Source organism: Mesocricetus auratus, unplaced genomic scaffold, assembly GCF_017639785.1.
Source record: "Mesocricetus auratus isolate SY011 unplaced genomic scaffold, BCM_Maur_2.0 Super-Scaffold_100004, whole genome shotgun sequence".
NCBI classification, from domain to species: Eukaryota; Metazoa; Chordata; class Mammalia; order Rodentia; family Cricetidae; genus Mesocricetus; species Mesocricetus auratus.
This window is the reverse complement of record NW_024429189.1, coordinates 56,069,816-56,089,430: the sequence shown is the minus strand read 5'-3', so window position 1 is coordinate 56,089,430 and position 19,615 is coordinate 56,069,816. Positions and strand designations below refer to the sequence as shown.

Below are 19,615 nucleotides of genomic sequence, written 5' to 3'. Positions count from 1 at the left end.
ACCCATCGTTTTGCAAATACCAGGACGTGAGACTCCAGGTTACGGTCTCCAGAATGAGCTACTTAGTGCCTTCTGTACACCATGTCAGGACCTGTTTAACCAAGTTAAACCTCACCCAGTAGAAATGAACTGTAGGGTGGCCAGAGTCTCAGGATAGCCTCATAGACCCTGATTTGAGCTGGAATCTAAGTCTCTAATCTCCAGCCTGGTCTTACAGGTTATGGTCCTCTATAGGGGCATGCTAACTTTTGAAGCAAGGAGTTGTAGATCACATACTCCACTCAGTTGGCCCATGTCTTTAAGCCTTTATTTGCATGGGTGCTTTCAAAAACTGAGACCTAACCTGCAAAAAATCCTATTCCTCTCCTCCCACCCTACATCACACACACCTGCTCATCCAGATTTTGGGGCCTCCCCGATCAGAAATGATATCTGCCCTCACTCCATTCTCACTAGCATGACTGTTTCTCAGAGTTTGCTATAAAGTCCAGATCTCCAAACCCATTAAAATGTATTGCTACTTAAAGGACTGATATTGAGATGTGGGGAGCACTTCAGTTTGAATTTGCACCTTATTTATGAATTTGGAAATACATATGTATGTAAGTGTACATGTATGTATATAACTAGAATTAATGAAGTTAGAGGTACTAAATTTAAAAGAGATCAGGAAGGAATAGATAAGAATGTTTGGAGGAAGGAAGGAGAAGGGAGATATGGTGTGATTATAAATTATAATGTCAAAAAATAAATGAAAAAAAATACATAGCTTACCTATTATTTAAGCACCTTCCTTAGTGGCAAGCCAACTCTATGCTCACTTCTATGCTTCTTAGATGTATCTTTATTTGGCACAAAGCAGGCTTAACTGTCTTTTCAGTTTGTGTCAACAGAGAGCACAGACTCTGAGATTCACTAGTACTGACAGACTCTCAGTGCTTGGCTTGCATGAAATACCTCAGAGTTGAAAATAAGAATATAATTTGAGAATTTTTAAAAATCTATTCTTTTTCTTTATTTGAACCTGTGTATTTTGTGCTTCTGTCCTCTCTTTTCTTTGTTGAAATATTTTCATGCAACATATTTCAATCATGTTTCTCTTCCCCAGTGTCTCCCAAATCCCCATCTCTCTCATCCAACTTTACATTCCCTTTTCTTTTTCTCTCTCTCTTTCTCCCTCATATATGTGTGTGTATACTATGCATAAATTAAAAAAATACACATGTAATAAGAACCACAAAACCAAACTCTATATACACTATGTAGTATTTACATAAAGTAAAACCCCACAAAATCCAAATACCGAAAAACATTAAAAAAGAAACAAAAGACAAAATAACCACCAATACCAACATCAAAACAAAACAATAGCAAAGAATTCTGTCAAAGGAAGCACAATGTTCACAAAAGTATCATTCAATTTCTTATGTGTTGGACAACTACTGCTGGGATTGGGGTCTTCATTGGAGTGTGGTTGAGATAGACAAGGAGACTTCATTGGTGAAAACTGATTTTTTTCTTTGTTAATGTTTTTCTGTTGCAAATAGCTTGTTAGTTATGAATGTACTCTGTGTCCACGTCCCCCTCTCAGTTCTTGGATCACTATCTGACTTAAACTTATATGGATGCTGGGAACACAGTCATAGTTTTTGTGAGTTCATATGTACTTCAATCCTGCTGTGTCTGGAGGACACTGCTTCCTTGGAGTCATCCACCATCTCTGTCTCTAAGAATCTTTATACCTCCTTGGTGTAGCTCCTTAAACTCTCAGTAGAGGAGTTTGATGTAGACATTCTATTAGGACTTAATGCTCCAAAGTCTCACACAGTCTGTCCATCCCCAGTTGAGGATCCCTTTCTTAATTCCCATCTAAATCAAGAAGAAGCTTCTCTGATGAGGGTCAAATAATTCTCTGATCTATGGATACTGCAATTTGTCTTTAGGGGTCATTTTTATTACTGTGTTCCTTTAGCAGAATAATAGTCGATTTTCCCATAAGGAAATAACTTTTCCGGTGTCAGGTTCTTGGCCACTTTCTAACATTATTTATATATTGTAATATTTTTAAACTGATTTTTTCATCAAATATATTATTATTATGGTCTCCATTGACCCAACTCCTCCCAGTCCTTCTCATCTCCCTAATCACCCATATCCACACCCTTTCTTTCTCTATCAGAAAACAAAGAGGCATTTAGATTTTAGAAATATAATGAATAAGATAAAAACAAACAAACAAAGCAGAATATGACAAAACAAAGAGAAAAGGGCCATCCCCATAAAACACACACACACACACACACACACACTTCTGACAATGAAGATTTTTCCTTCAGTAGCATGCAGAGTATCTTCTATACCATTAATGCTAGTCAGTAGGGATGAAGCTTCAATGTGGCACCCACTGTACTTCTCTGTGTTTCATGATGTAAGCAAATGCCTTCACTAATAAGGCCTTACCATCATGTTATGGATAGTAACCTATAGCCTTGCTAATAACCTATGTTGTTTGAAGGATTACATGGGACCCATTAAGATGAAATTCACTACTGGCACGGATGTTTTATTTGGCATTATATGTTGCTTCATTGAGATATTGTATCCCCTACTACATGGTGATTTCATTTATATTATTTTTAAATATATATGTAATTTATAAAGCTTCTTATAGTAGTTGGTTTCAATATGGCTTTTCAAATGGTCTTCAGAATGAGTTGTCGCATCATATATTCCCTACTTTCCTCTTCTGCTCTGCCTTCCCCTCCTATTTAATATTCCTACTCCAGTATCCCTCCTTTCTCTCCATAAAACTGCATTCTGCTTCCCCTCCTTGATGAGATTCTGCTCATCCACACCCCAGTCCTTTACTAGGCACCTAGAACCTGTGACTTTTCAGATTTGGTTTAGAATAAATAGTAAACCTTAAAACCTAACAAGAACATATAAAAGAAAAAATATAAATTTTTTTTCTTTTTGACTTGGGAAACTTAATTCACGATTTTCCTCTACCTCCATTTTCTTACCTATCAATTTCATAACTTCAGTTTTAACAGCTGAATAAAATCCCATTGTGTTAATGTATAATGTTTTCATCATCCATTTATTATTTGTTTGATATCTAGGCTATTTTCAATTATAGCTATTATAAATAAGGCAGAAATGACATGTATGAGCAAGTGTCTTTGTAACAAGATATAGACTTCTTTGGGTATATGCTCAAGCATGGTGTAGCTGGACTTTGTAGTATATTTATTCCTCATATTCTGATGACCTGCCATGTGATATCCATAGTGGCTGTGTAACTTTGTATATCTACCAGCAATAATGGAGTGTTCCTCTTAACTCACAGCATGTTATGTCACTTGTTTTATTGATCTTGGCCATTCTATCCAATATAACATTGTACCTCAAAATGGTTTTGATTTACATTTCCCTGATGTTTGAGGATATTGAACATTTCTTTAAGTATTTCTCAGCTTTTGGGGTTCATCTTTTAAAACTCTATTTAGTTCTATACTCAAATTTTAGTTGGGTTATTTATTTTCTAGATGGTCAAGGGTTTTGTTGTTGTTGCTGTTTATTGTATATATTAGATACTAATGCTCTGCTAACTATATAATAATAAATATCTTTTTTCATTATTTAAGCTGATTCTTTGCACTAATGATGGTGTCCTTTGCCAGTCAGAAACTTTTCAGCTTTTTGAGGTCACATTTATTAATTTACAGTCTTAGTGTCCAATCTATCAGTGTTCTGCTCAATTAGCCCTTTCCTGTGCTAATGAGTTCCAGCTTATTCACAGCTTTCACTTCTATCAGATTCAATGTACATCATCTTATGCTGAGATACTTGGTTCATTTAAAGTTGTTTTTCAAGCAGAGGGATAGATATAGACCTATTTTTCTTTTTCTACATGCAATAAGACAGTTGATCAGTGTCATTTGACAAAGTTGCTGTCTTATCTGCAGTGTTTAATTTTAGGTCTTTTTGATAAAATATCTATAGTTGTGTGACTTTGTATACATATCTTCAATTCTATTGATCAATGTGTCTGCTGTCATATTGGTATACTAAGGATATTCTTAATTTCTTTGCTCAGTGTTGTAATGTTTTACTATACAAGTATTTCACTTTTTGGTTGGAATTTACCTTAAGGTATTTTATTGTTTCATAGGATTTTGTAAAATATACTGCTTCTGATTTCATTTCTTTTGTTTATAATTTGTAAATATGAATGCTTTGATGTGTTCATGTGTGTGTGTGTATGTGTATGTGTGTGTGTGTTAATTTTGTGCCCTGGTATTTTGCTGAAAGTGTTTATCAGTCGTAGAACATTTTGCTGGAGCTTTTAGGGGTCTTTATGTATAAAGCCAGATCCTGTGCTAAAAAAAGATACTTTGATTAACCCCTTTCAGTTGTCTTATTGCTCTGGCTTAGACTTCAAGTATTTTATAGAATATGTATGGAAAGAGTGGGCAATAAAGTTTTGCTCTTGATTTCAGTAGAAGGACTTCAGATTCTATACATTTTGATTGTTGATGGCAATGGGATTGCTATAAATTGCCTTTTTTTAGTTATGTCTCTATATGCCTAGTATTTCCAGGAATTTTATCATGAAGGCATGTTAGATTTTATTAAAGGCTCTTTCTCTATCTAATGAGATGATCCTGTGGGTTTTGTTATTCAGTCTTTTAGAGAGGGTGAGTGGTACAGTTCTGGAGATGCAAAGATTTCCTAATTTATTGGGAAGCCAGGCTATACCCAGAGTTGCAATATGACATCTCTAGGGGAACATTCTAGCAGAGCTATCCAAATTTTTTCTCTGCCCAAGATGTTACTTATTGGGCTATGCTCTGCTAAAGGGTAAATCCAAGCAGAAATGTAGCAACCTCCTCTGGCTCTGCTGAAAAGTTGTTACATTTTCTGTTCAGCCTTGCTCAGATCTCCCTAAGTGAACATCTCAGGCCCCTAAAGGACGTCCCAGCAACATTCTTCTGTTCAGTGCCAGTGAATGAAGATCTTCACCCATGACTCTTTTGAGAAAGATTTATTTGGGAAAGTATCCAGGAGAGTGGCTGCCTCTGACAGGGTGGGAAATAACAGCCTGCAACTTAACAGACAGAAGGGCTTACATAGGACTTCTTAGGGGTGGAGTTTTCCCAGGGAGAAGTTTTTCTGCTCAGGGATTGGTTAATTTCCTGGTTAGGGATTGGTTAGTTTAGTTGGTCACAGGCAGAGATGGTCCTGATTTCAGTGTTGAACTCAATTTCCTGACTGGTCTGTTTTAGTCTTTTGGCTCTAATTTTAGGGCCATGGTGAATTTCTTTCACTGTCTCTGATGCTAGGGATAAATTGTGATTGCTTGGCACTGGTTTCAGAGTCACCATATATTTATTTTGTTCTAAATTCAGGGATAAAGTGTTTCTTTCACTCACTCTGGGTTCAGAGTCAGGATACTCAGAGACTGGTTGATTTCCTACTCAGGAATTGGTCAGTTTTGTATTTCTGTTAGTTAGGGGCAGAACTTGCTCTGGTTTAAGGGCCAAATTGTGTTTCTTTTACTGGTAATTTTTACTTTCTGGCTCTATTTTAGGGGCTAGGGAATATTTCTTTCTCTGAATCTGGTTCTAGAGCCAAAGCATGTTTCTTGGCTCTGGTTTCAGAGTCAGAATATTTTTCTTAGGGTCTGGGTTTAGGTATAAAACTATTTCTTTCACTGGCTCAGGTTTCAGGTCCACAGTGTGTTTCTTTCACCATCTCTGGGTTCAAAGCCAGGGTGGGTTTCTTTGGCTGACCTTTTTACCCTGCATCACTGTTTTTGTTTTTTAACAAATAACTGGAGTGATTGGAATGGGGATAACATTTTTATTAGACAACTTCCTGCTGAATTGGGGCATCAAGGTTCTTGGGACAATCTTCATCTTCATCCTCGGGATATAACTGGTTGCTACAGATCTCTGGCTCCACAGCTAGGGCTGGTAATCCTGTAATAGTAACTTGTTAAAGGTGTGTTTAGAAATCTTTTGGATGTGTTTTTTAATAAATCTAGATAAGAGATTTATGACACAGGGAACAATTATAGGACTAGAAAATATAAGAAAAGAAGAGCCATAAAGGGTGGTATCCAGTTCCACATATGACTATTAGTGATTCACCGGCTGTGAAGATATCAAACTGTTTTTGGTTTTGAAGATCCAGTTGGAGTTGATGAATCTTATCTTTCACTACACATGATTAGCTGACATAGGAACAACTTTTTTCTCCAAGAGACAAAGATCACCTCTTTCTGCTGTGAGTAAATCTAATCCTCTCAAATTTTGTAGTACTATGGTAGTCAGTGAGTCTATTCATCCCTGTAGGATAAAGATAGTCTGAGTTACCTGTTGGAAATCCTAGATAAACTGTAAGGAAAGCCTATGATAAATCACAAGGAAAGTAGTCAGACCTGCTGTTCCAGTGGCCACACCTGCAGTTATGTCAGGGTGGCTAGAAAGTTTATTACTTGGATTGCTCAACTCTCATTCTGTGAAGCTATGAACTTGGCAATGGGGATGGGCAAGGGTTCTTCATTAGGTACCACCCCTAATTTGGGAAACAGGAACAGCATGGGACAAGTCCCAGACCACCAAGCAGATAAGCAGTAATAAACTTGAATACCACAGAGAGTACAGGCAGTGTGAAGGTTTGGACATAAGGACTGGGTGATAGTACAAAGGGTAAATATATTATTGCAGTGTTTAGAATCCAGGGTGACCACACGGTGCGTTCCTGAGCAGATAAAGCAGTCTGTAATACTAAAGAGAGGAATCTGAGAGAGATAAGAGCTGGTAGTGACATTTGGCTTGGAGCACTTAACAAGTGGTAAGATGAGAGAATCTAATAGGACAATGGGTGATGCCATAAAGGCTGGGAGGCAGTTTGATTCTGGAGGGACGTACAACCAGCACTTTCCAAAGAGGTAAGACTGAGTGGTATTCAAAAGCCGATATGTAGTAGTTAGAGTCTGAAACAAGAGATGGTTTGAAAGAGAGGTGGGGTAAATATCATCAGAAAAAGTGATGCTGAGCATATAAGAACCTTTGAGGAAATTTGGACCACTTCTACTGTGATTGTGTTTCATGGGTGGTTGAGATAAATACTATAATAAAGCTTACCAATGACTCCCATTTTGTCTGGGGTGCCACATGTACTTAGTTGGGATGTAAAAGATCCCCAGTCTTCTTAAAAGGCAGAGTTCTTTCCAGAATATGCTTTATATTTCCAACAGTCTCCAGACCCTACCAGTGGTCTGGTTGAACTGTTGGGTATGTTTTCCTGAAAAATCATATATCTATTCATAGTTTGCTCATGATTGGGGTAAGTAGAAGAAGTACCAGAATTAAGGAATAATCCAGTATGGTGGGGCTTGAGGTTTAACAGATGTGTGAGGCCTCATTCATCTGAGACTGAAGGCAAACTTTATATAGTTTTAGGGACTGTCCCTTTGCTAATTGAGAGATGTGGGTAAGAGTTATTAAATCAGCTTGTTGGTTTGTAGTTTGGGTGAGAAGGGCCTGTGCTTCAACCAGTATGAAATCTGTAACAGTAATACCATTCTGCCTTATATAGTCCTTCATATAGGTAAGAAGGAGCTGCCTTCCTTGTCCCATGTATAAGTCATTTGAAGTAGTGCTCCCTCCTTTTAAATAACACAGAGAGAGAAGGGGGTAGTTAAATCTGGAAGGTGTAGGGCTGAAGCCTGGAAGTGGGCCTGTGTTAGCTTAAAAAATCACTTGCTAAAAGAGGTCAAAAGAAGTTCCTGTGAGGGGCCAAGGGCTACTTTATGTAAGGGACAGGTAAGAAGGAAGAAAAATTATTTAAAAATTGTGGGAAGCCTGCTTTTCCTAGGAAAAATAGGATCTCATCCTTTGTAGTAGGGACTATAAGTGACTGAATTAATTGTTTTCTTTCTAGGATTATGGCCATATGAGTTGGAGTAATAGGGAATCCCTAATAAGCAAACTGAGGGTGGATCTCTGACCATACTTCCTTGCTTCTTAGGTTTACTTGCTTGGAATATCTTTTCATTTTTTAACCACCCTTGCTGGTAGGGTGTGTTACTTTGATGCAGCAGCAAGATGGATTCTGTTTTCTATTCCAATCTTTTAGTTTGTGTTCATTCATTCATTCATTCATTTATAGTAATATAACAAACAACATATAATAAGATAAAACAAAAAATTACTAAATTGAGGTTGCCCAAGACAAACCAACACCCATAAAATATACACAGAGGACCTGATGCAGAAGAATGAGGGTCCTGTGTATCATCTCAGTGTTTGTGAGTTCATATGATATTTCTCCATGTTGATTTAGAGAGTATTGCTTTCTTGGTGTCCTCTGTCCCCTCTTACTCTCAAATTCTTTCAGGTTTCTCTTCTATGGGGTTCCTGAGCTCTGAAGAAAAGATTTGGTGGAAGCATCCCATTTACGGCTGAATGTTCCAGAATCTCTCATTTTTTGTGTAATGCCTCACTGTCAGCTAGTGATCTCTAAGTTTGTTCCCACCTGCTGAGGAGGAAGCTTCTCTGAACTAGCAGAATAGCATCAGGAATCATTTTATTAGTACTTTTTTTTCTCTTTTAGACTTTTACTTTGGGTTCCTAGGCTGTCTAGTCTCAGGTTTTTGTTCACTTGAATGGTGTCAAGTATGGGTTCCATCTCATGGAATGAGTCTTAAGTTAAATCAGTTATTGACTGGTTACTTTCATAAACTTTGTGTCTTCATTGCCCTAGCATATCTTTCAGATAATACCCCATGGTAGATAAAGGGTTTGTGACTGGCTTGGTGTTTAGTTTTATTTAGTTTAGTTTGGTAGCATACTGAATAAATTACTGAATCAAAGACACTGGAATGGAGGGATGGAGGTTCTATGTAGCCACCACCTTGATATCTCTGTTCATGAGTTTTGTGGGTATTGTCTTCAGCAATGGGATTTTTCCTGTCAGTTTCTGTAGAGTAGCCTATATGTACTCTTGGCAGCAGTCTGGGTTGTTTGGTGATGTCTGTGGGGTTCCTGTGACCAACAACTCAATTAGATGTAGCCCTATGCGAGAAGTTTTATTTGTTGATTCAAGATGGTCATTTGGGACACTGTGTCCTCTATTATTCAGTTTTCATTCACATGTGTATGCATGTATTTTTAGGAAGTTTCTACTGTATCATGTTTCCATACTACCAATCAAATGCTCCCTAATTTTATTTTTCTCTATAAATTTGTTCCCATATTCCCCCTCTCCACCACTTGATTCCCCTATCGCAGCACCATTTCCATCCATATATATCTGCTCTGTTTCCCTTTCCTAGTGAGATCTATCTGTTACCTCTAGTCCCTTACTCTATGCCTACCCACTGTGCTTCTATGGATTATATCTTGGTTGCAATTGAATTAACATCTAATATGTACATATAAGGGAATACACACCATAATTATCTTTGACATTTAGTAATACTTCACTCAAAATGAATGTTTTTCTAGTTTTATCCACTTCCCAGGAAATTTCATGAACCAGCTTTTTAATGGTTGAGCAATACTTTGTTGTGTAAATTTGCCACATATTCTTTATCAGTTCATGTCTGTTCAGGAATACAATAGGTTGTTTCCAACTTATAGATATTATGAATGTAGCAGCAAAGAGCACATGGTTGAACAGTTGTCTCAGTAGAAGGATAGCACATCCTATGGGCATATGTCCAATATGCTAGTTCTCCATTTTGAAGTAGATCCATTCTTAAATTCCTAAGGGACTACCACATGAATTTTCATAGCAGCTTTAAAAGTTTACAATACCATCAGCAATATTTAATTTCCCTACTTACAATATATCCTTGACATTAAGAGCCAATAATTTGTTGCTTTTATCTTTTGAATGTTAAATAAACTATTTTCATTTTAACCTCTTTATAAAATTTATTTATTTTACATCCTGCATGCAGTTTCTTGTCCCTCTATTTCTTCGAATCTCTCCCCCACACTCCCCTCTGTTCCCACACCCAATCAAATCCTCCTCTATTTTTGTTCAGAAAAGGGCATGTGTATCAGGGATAGCAACAAAACATTACATATTAAGTTGCAGTAAGATTAAGCATCTCCTCGTGTATTAACATAGGACAAGGCAACACAATATGAGTAGTAAGATCACAAAAGTCAGTAAATGTTATAGAGAGAGAGACTCTGCCCCTACTGTTAGGTGTCCTATATTGGACAGAGCTACTCAACTGTAACATATATTCACAGTGCCTAGATCAGTCCCATGCAGGCTCTCAGTTCAGTCTCTGAGTCCCTATGAGATCAGAATAATTGATTCTGTGGGTTTTTGTGTGGTGTCCTCTGGCTCCTACAATCCATTCTCCTTTTCCTCCTCTGCCTCCTCCTCCTCCTCTTCCTTCTCCTCCTCCTCCTCCTTCTCCTCTTCCTTCTTCAGGAGTTCCCAAATTCTGCCTCAGATTGACTATGGATCTGCATCTGCTTCCATCAGTTGCTGCATGAAGCCTCTATGATAACAATTGGGGTAAGTACCAATCTATAAGTATAGAAGAATATCATTAGGTATCATTATATTGACATCTTTTTTTCCTTCCAGTTGTGTTTGGTACTCTTAAGACTCTGGGTGACCCAACTTGTGAGTCCAGGTACTCCAGGCCATGTCAGGGGTGGGCTTACACTTCTATAAGAATTTTAGTTAACACCAGCCTTTGGTTGGCCACTTCCTCACTTTATGTCACCCTTACACTAGCACATCCCATAAGCAGGACAGACTGTAGGTCAAAGGTTTTGTGGATGGGATGGATTCTCATTCGCTCCACTTGAAGTCTTGCCTTTCATTGCTTGGTCAAAGGAGATGGCCAATTCAGTAAATTTTTCCACTACTGTGAGGAGTCTAACCAGGGCTCATCCTTGTAAATTACTGTGAGATTCCATTTTACTAGGTTTTTAACCTGACCCCCCCCCCAGCATCCTCTTTCTATTAGTCTCTTTCAGTTCACTCCTCCTCTGTTCCCCCAAATCTGATCACTCATTTTCCCATTCCCACCCACCCACAGCCCACTCACAAAATAGCCTCTATTTCCTCTTCCCTGTGAAATCTGAGTGTCACACTTGAATCCTCCTGTTTACTAAATCTCTATGGGTCTATAGACTGTACCAAGGTTACCCTTCATTTTACAGCTAATATCTAACTATAAGTAAGTGATTACCATGTTTGTCTTTCTGGATCTGAGTAGTCTAACTCAAGAGTATTTTTTTCTAATTCTATCCATTTTCATTCAATTACGTGATGTGATTGTTCTTAACAGCTTAGTAATAAATATTTTATTTTCTTCATCTTTTCCATGACTAGAGGATATCTAAGTTGTTTTCAGGTTTTGGATATCATAAATTAATCTGCCTTAGACATAGATGAGCAAGTGTCCTTGTGGTATTATTGAGCATCGTTTGGATAAAAGTCCAAGAGTGATACATCTGGGTCTTGTGGTACACTGATTTCCAGTTTTCTGAGAAACCACTAGTCTTTTTTTCCCTTTTTAAAAATCTAAATTAGAAACAAGTTTGTTTTACTTATCAATCTCAGTTCCCTCTCCCTCCCCTCCTTACCTGCTCCCATCCCATCCCCTTTCTGATCCCCAGGGAGGGTGAGGCCTTCTGTGAGGGAACTTCAAAGTCTGTCATATCATTTGGAGCAGGACCTAGACTGTCCCCCCATGTGTCTAAGCTAAGAGAGTATCCCTCTATGTTGATTGGGCTCCCAAAGCCCATTCGTGTACTAGGGATAAATACTGACCCACTACCAGAGATCCCATAGATTAACCACCTCCAAATTGACATCATATATTCAGGGGGTCTGGAGCAGGCTTATGTTGGTTTCCCAACTCTCAGTCTGGGGTCCATGAGCTCCCCCTTGTTCAGGTCAGATGTAGAAACCATTAGTCTAAGCACCTCCATATCTGAAAGAAAGCTAATCTCCAAAATAAATAAACAACTCAGGAAACTAAACATCAAAACAATCAACCCAATTAAAATATGGCATAGTGATCAAAACAGAGAATTCTTAATACAGAAATCACTGAGAAACACTTAAATGTTCAGTATACTTAGGCATCATGGAAATGAAAATCAAAACAACTTTGAGATTCCATCTTATAGCCATAAGTATGGTTACCATCAATAACACAAGTGAGGCCAGGAGGTGTTTGCACATGCCTTTAATCTCAGCACTCAGGAGGCAGAGGCAGACAGATCTCTTTGAGTTTAAGACCAGCATGGTCTACATGAGCTAGTTCTAGGACAGCCTCGAAAGCCACAGAGAAACAAGGTCTTGAAATACCAAAAACAAAACAAAACAAAAAACCACAAGTGAGAGCAAGGCCATGTTAGGAGAATGTGGAACATGGGAACACTCCTAAATTTCTGTATTGGAATACAAACTATGGAAAACAATGTGATCATTCCTCAAAAAACTGGGACTCTGACTACCTAAATATCCATCTCTGTCACTCCTGGGCATATACACTAAGTAAATGCTATCCTACCACAAGGAAACTTTCTCAACTATATGTTCATAGCAGATTTACTTATAATATCCAGAATCTGGAAACAACCTAGATGTCCTTCAACTGAAGAATGGATAAGTAAAAAGTTGTACATTTATACAGTGTAATATTATCCAGCTGTTAAAAAATGACAGGATGAAGTTTTCTGGCAAAAGAATAGAAGAATCATCCTGAGTCAAGTAACCCATACCCAGAAAGATAAACATGGTATATACTCACTTTTAAGAAGTTAATCATCATGCTACAATCCACAGACCCAGAGAGAATTCTAGGGGGACACTTAGATCTCTCTGGAAAGGCGAAATATATTTGGTGGGTGGACTGGGGAAGAGTAGGGATGGGAATACTATTTTCAGTTGTGTGGAGGAGGATGAAGGGATAGTACAGGAATAGAAGACTGGAATTGGAGGACATCTTCAGGTTGATGTTGAAAGAGTACACTGGAGTCAATAAAGGTAACCCTATCAAGGACTACTAATAATGCAAGAAATAGAACCTGAACCAGGCATCCCCTATAATCACACAAAGCTTCCAGCACTGGGACCAGGACAGCAATCCAAGCACAAAATCTTCCACCTACAATCTGCCCTTCCTGCAAGATGTGTTGGTACAGACCTTGTGAGAAAGGATAACTAATGACCTGTCTAATTCCAGGCTCATGCCACAAAAGGAAGACCACCCCTGACACTGCCTGAATGACCATTGCTCACCAATTTATTTCTCTTTAGCGAGATTTCAGAGGATGTCAACATGTCTTTCAGGGATTTGGGGGCCATTTTTCTTTTGATAACATTTTGACAAACAAAGTGCTTTTGGTGATTGACAGTGAAAGTTTTACACATATTGGGAATTGCTCTTAATTACCAGTTCTCAATTTTAACATATTAGGTAAATTGTCTTCTGAAATTTAGTTTGGATTTTTATATTTGTATGTACATAAAATCAACACATAACAAGGTGATAACCCATACTAAGATCATTTTCTTTCTTCCTCTCAAGCCTTTTCTCTCTAAGAATGGCTAGTAAATTATACGGCTTTTCACAATAGTAGGATTTATAGACAATGGTCCAGCCTTTCACTGATATTTCTACATAGTTCTGTTCTGTGTTGTTTCTGTAGAAGTAATGTGTAGAGATCAATTCACTTCAACTCTTCCAAATCAGCTCCACATACCCTCTGTGAGCTCATATTCATATATATATATATATATATGTAAACTTGTATATATATATTTATATATATATGTGTGTGTGTGTGGTGTACATCAAAGTTGATCATACTAAATTATAGCAAAAGCTGTCACTGTTACTGTCACTCAATGGTCACTCATTCCATGACTGATAACATGACAAAGTTACAAATATATAGCCTAAGTGAAATAAGACAGTGCCATCATAAAGTTAGTAATTACAAAAGTCTGTGAGATGCAAACCAGTGGTTTATTTGAAGTTGTAGAGGTTAGATTGGAAGAATTCTGAGTGGTTGCTTTTCTCTTTGAACACAAGCAACCTGGAAAATTTTAGGCATTCTATTTAAATATTGAAGCATGCTTATGTCCTTCAAACTGAAGAAAGAATCTGCAAAATCCTCATAGTACTTAATTTACACAACTTGTATGCATTCATTTGACTTAGAAATGGTTGTTTCATTCACTTACATAATAGTTGTACTTTTCTTGCAAAGTTTTGCATTCCTATGCACGTAACAGGACTGGAAGTGTTGACAGAAGATATTCATCGTAATGAAGACTATGGTAAATTGAATTAAAATACTCAGGGTCTCTCAATAAGTATCATTACTTTACGTTAGGTGAGATTATTATATTTTATGAAACAAAAATATATTACTTAAATCTTTCTTTCTTTAAAAATCATTACTGTCTGTATCTGTATGTGATACAAAGGAATTTGCTACTGGACTTGTCAGTATATGGTTTGGCCCAAATGTCTAGAGCATGCCAGATTACAGTGACATCAGAATGAAAGACTGAATCCACAAAGTAAGTTAGAATGGACCTTGAGAACCAGTGTCGTCAGATATTTCCATTTAAAAAATTATTTGTTTGTTTTTATTTAAAAACACTCTTATTTACATATCAATCTCCCATTCCCTTGACCTCCTCCCATCCTCCAATGCTCCCAACTCACCCCCCCAGACCCATCCCCCACTCACTCCCCAAGTCTAGTGAGGCCCTCCAAAGGGAACCATCAAAGTCTGTCACATCCTTTGGGGGAGGGCCTAGGCCCTCCTTCTTGTATCTGGGTTGCAATAGTATTCCTCCACAGGGAATGAGCTCCCAAAGTCCATTTGTGCTCTAGGGATAAATGCTGGCTCCACTGTTAGAGGTCCCATAGACTGCCCAGGCCTCCTAGATAGCACCACATTCAGAAGGCTTAGTTCAGTTCAATGCTGGTTCCCCAGCTTTACGACTAGTGTCTCTGTGCTCTCAGTAGATCAGGTCAACTGTTTCTGCAGGCTAACCTGATTATATTCCATGATATAATATTTTTCTTGTTTCTTTTAAAAGCTAAAGTAGTTCTGAGAACAGAGTTTCCTGAATTGCAGTGACTGATTTGCACATTTTGGAATCTCCAGAGACAAAAGGTTGTAGTCTACATTAAAATGAACTACGTAAATTAACTATAGTTCCTGCAAATGGGACTTTGCATTGCTGAGTTACAGTGGCTGGCAGAGAACTTTCCAGTAATGCCTCAGGGAATTTAGAGCTTTAAAAGACTTCTTTGTTCTCATGTTGACCCATAACTTTATATTCTGTTCTTCTGAGACAAATTTTATGGTTTAAAATGTCTTTTGATTTCACAGTAATACTGCCAAGTGTCTACTTTCTGCGTGCTTAAGAATTGCAGATATTTGTGCTTGACTTCCCTTAAACACTTAATAAGCTTCAAGACATAGGTGCTAAAAGTGTTTGCAGTCTCCTTACACAGATTTGAATTGTGGATTAAATATGGAACACTTTCCACTTTTATTCCAGATTTACATAATGGGGTGACATAAGAGAGAAATATCTCAAAAGGAACACTTTGTTACACTTAGTGATCTGAATTACTTATAATCACTGTGTGGGAAAAAATGTTATTCCACACTAGCTAGGCTTTAGACTGGCTGTGTACTATTTAATTTCATTTAATTTTCAAGATTATAATTTTATTAAGTGTAAAATAAAATGGTTATTGCAAATAGATTCTGGAAGACATTGCTTTTGACTACATGCTCTCCACCAAACAGCTGAATTCAAGGTAAGAACAAGAGGCATAGTAAATTTATTGAAAGTTTCAAGTTGAAGTGGTTTCCACTCAGCCTCATTTGGGGGATTACTCATTTCTTTCTTCCATGTTCTTATTAAATAGACAGTACAGCAAGTGCTTGGTAGTCTCCTAGTTTAAGTTACTGAATTGAAAAAAAATCCAGAATTGGAAGATAATCATCTAACTCAGCTCAGGTGAATGTAAGGAAATTCCAGGTAAGTTCTTGGCATCAAAAAGGTTTAGATAGACAGGGTAGCATTGCTTATCCTTTACTAATGGCTCCATAATAGAATTTATTTTTATTATTCTCATTGGAATCATGTGAGGATACTTTTGTCTATTTACAGTGTTTGAGAAGGAACACGTGGCTTCACACATGATAGGCATAAGTTTGACTATAGAGTTAAATCATTACACCCCTATTTTAACATTTTACCTTTTTCTAAAACAGACTTGTAGGTCTCACTGGCTATCATTCAATTCATTTTGTAAATGAGATTTTCCTTGAGCTCTTGATTCCCTATCTGACTTCCAAAATGCTGAGATGTTGGTGTACTTCACCACATCTCCCTAAAATGTCTTCATTGAGTTTACACGTTATGGTGTAACTGCATATGGAAGTGATACAGATTGTTTGCCCAAATTATATAAAGCTATAAGGAAAATTTCACTTGTGGGTATCAATAGTATATGGTATTAGAGTTTGTTTTATTACTTCTTGAATTAGTTATATTACTGATTTTTGTAAAATGGTTATATAGTTTAGATACATGAAATATTAGGAATAAAATAAAGGTAACTGTGTTTAGTGATTCCCTACCTAGTAAACAGAAAAATACTATGTAGTGTTTATGTTTATAATAGGTAAAGAATTCAATTTATTTGAAATAGGACCTCACTGTATAGTCACCATGTAGTCACACTGTTATACAGGCCTGGAACTCACTTTGTAGTCGAGGCTGGCCTCCCACCCAGATAGATCTACTGTTTTCTGATTTCCAAGTGCTGGGATTAAAGGTGTGTACCATCACACTGGCCTTAGGTAATGAATATGTGTAACATATTAGGAAAAGTGCTCATATTTTAAATTCTAAGCAACTATAGAAGAAAAATAAATGCAATATATTTTATTTAGTATCAAAAATTACTATTAGGAACATGCAGATATGCGTGTGTGTTAATGTTTGGACAATAATATTATTATCTCTTGCCTGATTGTGTTGATGGCATGTTTTTCTTAGAAAACAAAATGTAAATTTAAGAGATATTGGAAACTAAACATTTATGATTATCAAGAGAAAGAACATTCTGACTTAAGAAATGCACATTTTGTTAAATCTGAAGAAACCTTATTTCAAATTCAAAGATCTTCAAATATAATGTTTATAAAATTCGCATATTTATTTATAACAATATGTTTGTATAAGTAAAAGATACAGCTAGTGAACATTCAGAACATCCAATGGGTAGTGGGCTGTTGCTTTGCATGTTCTCTTCCACAGAGATAAGGATTCAAATCCCTTTACACTGCTCAAGATTCATTCCCAATATGGCTGGGCTCAAAAGCACTGATGTCTAGAAAGGGTAAGTACCAAATTCTCTGTCATTCATTTGAGTTTGAGAGATTTACTTAGATGCTTTTAACCTATTTGCATCCCCCCAAGACCAGGGATTCAGTTATCCTGAGTGGATATTCATGTAATGTGTCTCACTAACTTACCTTTAAGTTATTATACATAAGCCATTTCTCCATAAGCAAGCAGAGTGCCATCTCCAAAATAGAGTTAGCTTTAGTTTTATTAAAACAAGGACAAACATGGCCACTAAAACAATAACTTATCAAACTCTGGTTTTGACAGTGTTAACCTGAATGCTATGTGTGGTGGTCATTTCTATGTTTAAACAGCACCAAGAACACAAGTACAGCTTCAGTTGGTTACAAAAAAGAAAAAGATTTCAGGGTAAGAGCACAATGTTTTCCTTTTCCTCCTTGATGAAAATGCATTTGAATAATAAACTTGAATAGAGTTGATTTTTTACTGTTTGGACATAATTTTAGTCTCCAAACCAACTTACTCTTTATGATCTCAAGTAGTGAGACTGACACAGACTTTGAATATTTTCATGATTTTATTTTGACTTTATACATCCTTTATATTTGTCATAAGAATTTGCACATGAATTTTGATAATATTATTTTTATCATGTAAAATTTGATTATGACAATGAGTGAATGTAATCATATTTCATAACTTTTATTTAATATTTTGGTACATTATTTTTAATATTTCTTTGTTTCCAGATATGTTTCAAAACATTTTTAATGTCCCTTCATGATATGGACTCACATGAGAATGAAGAACATTTTTCCCACCTTTTAAATAGTTGTGTTAATGAATTTTAAGTAAACTTCGTTTTGTGTGTAAATATATAATTTGGGAAATTCCTCCCAATCATACAAAATGAAGAAAAGTTAAATGAACAGATAAAACACAATTATTAATAAATGTAAAATACTATTGCTTTACCTAAATTTAAACTGGTATTAAACATTATTCTAGTAATTATATCTGTGGTTTATGAGCAGAGTAATTTTTAAAATATTAGAAATTAGTATTTTTGTTTGAAAATGTTGGAAGAACACAGCTTTTATATTACATAATCATCACAAAGTGGGCTAGTACATAGGAGACATAGTAACTAAAACCTTTCTTACTGTACAACAGAAATGATTAAGATTACATGATTACATAATTGTTAACTGACTCATTTTATGGAGGTTTTGTTTCTTTCATTTGTAGATATTTAATTTTTCTGCTTATCAAATATGAAATTGAAACATTGAAATACATGGAGATCCAGAGAAATGTCTCTGAATTCATTCTGCTTGGACTTTCTTATGACCATGACATACAGATATTTTGCTTTGTTCTTTTCTTAGTCTGTTATTTGGCTCTTTTGCTAGGAAACTTTGTGATCCTTGTATCAATTCGATGCAGCTCTCTTTTTTATCAGCCAATGTACTATTTCCTCATCCACCTATCTTTTATGGATATATGTTTTACCTCCTGTGTGACACCCAAATTCATTGGTGACCTTCTAGTAGTTAGAAAAACCATCTCTTATGAGAACTGCATGCTGCAGGTCTTTGCTATGCACTTCTTTGGAACGATTGAAGTCTTAATCCTGACAGTCATGGCCTTTGACCGCTACGTGGCCATCTGCAGGCCTCTCCACTACATGGTCATCATGAACAGGACAAAATGCCATCTTCTAATGTTAGCTGCTTGGGCTGGTGGAGCAACCCACTCATTTCCTCAATTTTCCATTGCAATCTCGTTGCCCTTTTGTGGCCCCAATAAAATTGACCACTGCTTCTGTGATATATTTCCTCTACTCAAAGTTGCATATATTGACACCTACATCACTGGTGTCCTTATTCTGGCCAATTCAGGAATAGTCACTTTAGTGACGTTTGTGGTATTATTTGTTTCTTATGTCATTATTTTACTCACTTTAAGAACTCATTCAGCAGAAGGAAGACGAAAAGCCCTGACTACATGTGGGTCTCATGTCACTGTGATAGTTTTATTCTTTGGGCCTGCAATCTTTTCCTATCTTAGACCTCCTACAACTTTCCCTGAAGATAAAATACTTGCACTGTTTTACACCATCATTGCTCCTATGTTCAACCCCTTAATTTACACACTGAGAAATGCAGAGATGAAAAGTGCAATGAGAAAAGTTTGGTGTTAA

At 36.7% G+C, this 19,615-nt stretch overlaps 1 protein-coding gene across 1 annotated transcript; it reads left to right on the top strand.

Annotated features, from left to right (window-relative positions):
• The first annotated feature begins 18,709 nt into the window (after positions 1 to 18,709).
• On the top strand, positions 18,710 to 19,615 carry LOC101840765 (olfactory receptor 4P4-like). The gene has a single exon (XM_005065000.1). It carries the CDS (start codon positions 18,710 to 18,712, stop codon positions 19,613 to 19,615), a length of 906 nt encoding a protein of 301 aa, XP_005065057.1.

Excerpts from the sequence above, each read along its gene's own strand:
- LOC101840765 (XM_005065000.1), top strand. The coding sequence starts at position 18,710 with ATGGAGATCCAGAGAAATGTCTCTGAATTCATTCTGCTTGGACTTTCT.